At 40.5% G+C, this 5,605-nt stretch overlaps 1 protein-coding gene across 1 annotated transcript in view; it reads left to right on the top strand.

Annotated features, from left to right (window-relative positions):
- DEPDC7 (DEP domain containing 7) overlaps nt 1–1,880 on the top strand; it is a 13,227-nt gene extending 11,347 nt beyond the window's left edge. Inside the window, exons 6-9 of the mRNA XM_019552300.1 lie at nt 198–340; nt 984–1,109; nt 1,217–1,295; nt 1,559–1,880. Of these exons, the coding sequence (XP_019407845.1) occupies nt 198–340; nt 984–1,109; nt 1,217–1,295; nt 1,559–1,773 (563 nt within the window). The 3' untranslated portion in view covers nt 1,774–1,880. The remainder of the gene's footprint in view (nt 1–197; nt 341–983; nt 1,110–1,216; nt 1,296–1,558) is intronic.
- The last annotated feature ends 3,725 nt before the right edge of the window (nt 1,881–5,605 follow it).

Here is a 5,605-nt window from a genome sequence, read left to right as displayed (position 1 = left end):
CCAAAAAAAAAACAAACAACCAAACCAAGACCCTTAATCTCTGTTTTTTAAATAAGCAGCTTTCTCTAATGGGTAACTTCTAATGTTTGTTGTGAGTGTGAATTCAGAAACATACGTATAGTCAATTCTGATTCAGCTGTCCAAGACCAGAGTTTGTAGGTTTATGCTGCTGCTATTATCTTTGTGTTTTGTCTCAGTGAATGGAAAGACTGAACAGGCTTTAGAAGCAGTTCAACTCTACTTAAAGCTTCTGAATAGTCAAACTAGAGAGGAGTTCAGAAGGTTGTTGTACTTCATGGCTGTTGCAGCTTATCATTCGGAGCTCAAGTTGCAGAAAGAGGTAAAAGGCAAAGTTGCATAAACAATGTCAAAGATTGCATGCCTACATCAGTTTGAAGCAAACAACTTTTTGTAGCATTAGCAGTATCTTTTATTAAAGCAACTGAATAGTAGCAATTGGACGCCATCAGGTAACAAGCCTACTTCTGGCTATTGTCTGTGCCTCCTTTGCATACCCACAGAGCAACCTTGTTTAAAATGGACTGTTTACATTTGGGGAACCTTGCCATCTTTTAACTCCCCTGGCCAAGATAAAGCTTCATTTCTACCCGGGAGAACATTTACAATCTTTGAATTCTCCTTTGCCTGAAGAAGGGTGTTTTGGCCCTGAAAGCTTGCAAAGAAAGGAATTTTTTTGCTACTATTTAGTTGGTCTAATAAAAGGTATTGCCTCTACCACAAGAGTGTTGTTTGCCTACATCAGTCTGATGCTTCTATAATTTTTCCCTGTAGATGTGTGTAACTAGGGCATTTACCTCAATGCATGTTCAATATTGAGTTTTATATATATAAAAATGCAGTTCACAGAAATTTGTCTTTATTTGCTACCTATGATAAACCAAAAGGGGGGAAAAAATTACTGTGGTATCCTTTTGTCTACCTTTTTTTTTTTTCCATCTTCTTTCCCCCCCACCCCCATATAGACTGATAATAGGATGGTTGTGAAAAGAATATTTTCTAAAGCTGTCATCAACAATAAGACCTTATCCAAAGGAAAAACCGACCTCCTGATTTTGTTCTTGGTGGATCGTCAAAAAGATGTTTTAAAGGTAAGACCTAAAAAGCAGCCATATCATTTATTTGAAGTACTTTATCTTAACCAGTATTAACTAAATATATTTGGGCTGTCTCCTCTCCTTTTTTTTTTTTATTCAAGATCCCAGGGACACTACATAAAATGGTTAGTGATAAGCTGGTGGCTATACAACAAGGTCAAGATCCTAGTAAGAATACAGGTAACCACTTAAAACTTTCTACAGTTTTAAACAGTTGTTTTTTTGTTAAAGCAATTCAGCTTTTAAAAAGTAGCCTCAAAATACACAAAGTTTCCTGTTTTCAGGTTTGGATATATAGTAAAAAGAACTGGGCCAGTGCAAAGAGGCTTTAAGTGACAATTTGCAACTTTATTTTAAATGCAAACTTGCTTGCAAAATACAGGATGGCTAGATGACTCTAATGGCTTGCAAGCAATCTGAATGTCTTTCATATCTGTCTTCAGGCTATACTTTCTGCCAAAAACTTGATGAGGGGGAATATCACAGCAATACAGAGAAGACAACAAAAGATGAGTTACTGTCTTTGCTAAAAACCATTGATGAAGATTCAAAACTCTCTGCCAAAGAGAAAAAAAGACTGCTAGATCAGTTTCATAGTAGTAATCCAACTATTTTTATGCAGTATTTTGGTGACAGACTTACTAATATGTGTGTGTAACTAAAAAAATAAATGTGAATTGTGTTCTATGTAGTAGTAGTATCCAAAAACACCTAATATATTGTAAAGTTTGTATTCCAATAACTAATAAAGTAATTTTGTGGAAATGAGTAGAACTTTATTTCTAACAAGTTCAATTAATCTGGGGCTTTGTTTGTATTTATGAAATAGTCAGTCAGTCATTCTTAAACTATATTGCAACATTGCCAGCAAAAGGGCACTAAAGTACAGGAAGCCAAGCCTATATTAAGAAAGCACCTTACGTTTGCACTTCATGTAGCTCCTCAGTTCTGGCTAAGCTAGCTGACAACCAACTGTCAACCAAGCTCAATTCTTGCTATAGTAACTCTAAGGCCAGGCTGAAACAAGGCTGTTTGTAGCCCAGTTTTGTCACCATATCAATAGGGGCTGCAGGGGCGAAACAGAATCAGACGCTTAAGTGTCTTAAGCCTATGGGCTTGGCTTCATTAGTCCCTGAACTTATTTTTTTTTCATAACTTTAGCATTCAAAGAAGATGTTTTGTTTTAAAATCAAAACTGCATAGAGCAAACTTTGGACTAACTTTTTAGGGCCCAGGAAGCTTAATTCTGTATTTGAAGCAGAAGGCAGGGAAGGGTAACTGATTCTGAAGGCATACCACTTAATCTGTAAGGTGCTAGTGCCTGCCTTGCCTTCTGCCTGGGTTTTTAGATTTGGACTAATATAGCTAGCTACCTCTTTCTCTCCAATATTTGGAGAAAATGATTAACTAACTTGACCCTGAAAAGCTAGTACTGTGCAAAGAAACATTTGCTTTATGTTGTGGCTTGTTTTGTTTTGCTTTTTTTGTTCCTCACAACAAATTGTCCGTTCTTGATTTTTATCCTACTTTTTACCTGACCTTGTGAGAGAGATGGTTCAAATTAACATCTTTCCTTTTAATGTGTGTGGTGTTTGTTTTTTTAACTGGTGCAGTGCTACAGTAGTATGCAAACTTATGTCTGAAGATCAGTTGCTTGCTATTTCAACTTGTATCAGACTGCTAATTAAACTCTTATGTGAAGATGATGTTTCTAGTGCCATTTTAGACAAATTGGCACAAGTCTGAACAATAGGGGAAATAACTTTATCAGGTGTCTGATCCTGTTGGGTGCCAACAGCCCCTATTGATTGGGTGACACAAAGATGGCCTGCAAATAGCCTTGTTTCAGCCTGGCCTTGGAGTTCCTATACCAAGAATTGAGCTTGGTTGATGGTTGTCAGCTAGCTTAGCCAGAGCTGAAGAGCTATGTGAAGTACAAACATAAGGTGCTTTGTTACTGCGTAATGGTTTCTAGTGGCTTTCAGTTAATGCAAAACTCATAGCTATAGTTGACAAGGAACAGCATGAGAAGACTGTAGATTGTACAGCATCAACACGTATGACATGTCCACATCAATTTACAGGGAAAACCTAATGCTGCATAATCCTAAATCTCTCTATGCATTTTCTTCTGTGCCACTAGAGACTGACTGACTGACTGACTGACTGACTGACTGACTGACTGACTGACTGACTGACTGACTGACTGACTGACTGACTGACTGACTGACTGACTGAGTTTCAACAATCCAACAAGATGGGTACCAGAAACATGCTTTAATTCTTGATGCATCTTCCTTGCAGTACAGCAACTCTAACCTTGCATCTGTTGCCAGGCTTCACTGAGTGTAGAATATAACTGCTATTGGGCGGGGGGACCCTGATTATGTCTCTGAGCAGAATAAGAATAGTGGAATTTAGTTGTCTTTTATTTCTAGTTAAGTTTTCCACTCCCAAAGAAAGTTGCAGTAATATTTAGGCAAAAAAACAGTCCACCTGTGCTTCTCTGGGTGCCAGTGGGTGCACTGACACATGCACTGGAGTTTATTGCTCTAGGTTACTAGCATGTCATGCTGGAATTTTACTGCTCCTGGGCACTGCATTTGAATGTGTGCCTGAGACTGCAGCATCTTGAGCTGGTTCAGAGCAGCCCCAGCTGACCAGGGCCTGGGGGTGTCAGCCTGCCACCCTGGGGCTGTTCCTACCCAGTTCAATATGCTGTAGAGAGCCTGATTGGGGCACAAGGGTGCTCCATTGTGGAATTAGCCAGCAAGCAGCCCTATACTGAAGCATTCTCATGTCTCAGCCAGCCCCATCAGCATCTAGATGTGCACTGTTGCTCACTAAAGAACTCTGCCACAGAACAGTACTTGTATTTATAAGTACTAACCTGTGGCAGAGCTAATTAGTTTCTTGTGGCCTAATAGTCACATGTGTAGGTGTTGAGACTTTTTACTTTGGAACTGATTATGCAGCTCTACAATAAACATCTTGTGTAGAGGCACCCAGTGATTCTCATCTTCTGGCTCCTTACACATGCATTTTTCTGCAATACTTGACACCACTCAATCAAGCTTAAGTCTGTTGACTTCAGGACCCACAACTCTCTTGGGGACATAATCTATTCTGAATTTAGCTACATTTGGATATTGCTGTATTCTTACTAGGTTACTTTTCAGTATTAATTGGAGCAAGTGTCTGAACTGTACCTGACAGATTCACAATATGCATCTTCTTTTTGAGATCTAGTACATTATTACTGATACACTTTGTAGGGCTGAAAATTGACTCGCTGTTCTGAAATGGATAGTTCAACATATCATCTCTGCTTCTTGATGGAAAATACAGAGCATTGCAGACTGAAAGGCAGGAGCATACATGTACCACAAAATGCATGTTGTTGTTCTTGGTGGAGCACAATGCATTGAAACGAGGTCTTAATGGAAACTCAGTCTTAATTTTAATAACAGTTGCTTTTTATGAAGCCTTACCATTTTGTACATCTAAGAGTCAAGATAAGCATGAGCTATTTATTTATGTTCTATTTATATGTAGTATTCTGTTTGGTTGTGGTAGCAAAACAGCTGCTTTCTTTTTTTTAAGTTAGTGTGATGACTTTTTCTCCAAAATGCACTGACTTGAATATATAAATCACCTTATTGTATGCTGGGGGGGGAGAGGAGACTGCAGATATAAATTGGTAGGATCCAAGACTCTTGGACTACTTATCTATTCCCCTCCCTTCTCCTTGCTTCCTCTTAAACTTCTAGTCATTTTCCACTTATTTGGTGCAAGCAGTAATTGCTTCCTCTTCCTTGGAGAAAGAGAGTCAATTTAAGGTAAGTTAATTGATTGTTTACCTCCTTTGCAATTTTGAAAAAACATAGCAAGTGACAAAATCTAAATTTCGCCCTTTTAATCTAATCAGCAGCTATTAGAGGGCACCGCACTCAACCAGAAACAGGCAGTAACTCCTAAGATGGTGTCAACATGGAGTGCTTCCAGGCCCTCCACCCAGACAGAGCCCATAGAGGGGCTGGCATCCCCCCCATCCCCTGGCCTGCGGGAGTTGCCCAGCAAGGCCTGGGGGGGCAGGGATTGGGGACCACCACACCTGTCCTGCAGGCGCCCACCTTAGGGCCCTGGAGGCACAGGTGAGGGAGCTCCAGGAGGAGGTTAGCAGGCTGAGGGGGAATCAGGGAGGCAGAGGAGGAAATTGACAGCTATTTTCTTTCCCTTCAGGGTTATGCACCCAAAGAAGAAGCACCTCAGGAAGTCCCCTCCACTATTGAGTGGCAGATGGTCACCTCCCGAACCAGGGCTGCTCGTAATACAGCAGTACCAGTTCTTCCAGTCCGGCTGGAGAACAGGTACAAGGCCCTGGCAACTCTGGAGGAGAAGGAAGGAGAGGAGGAAACCGGGGAGGAGGCAACTCCACACTCTCCACGTCGCGAGCAGGTTGAAGGTGATAAGCAGGCCAGGAGGAGAAA

This window comes from Crocodylus porosus, unplaced genomic scaffold (assembly GCF_001723895.1).
Source record: "Crocodylus porosus isolate Cpor-Errol unplaced genomic scaffold, CroPor_comp1, whole genome shotgun sequence".
Taxonomy (NCBI): Eukaryota; Metazoa; Chordata; order Crocodylia; family Crocodylidae; genus Crocodylus; species Crocodylus porosus.
This window is presented reverse-complemented; position numbering and strand designations above follow the sequence as displayed.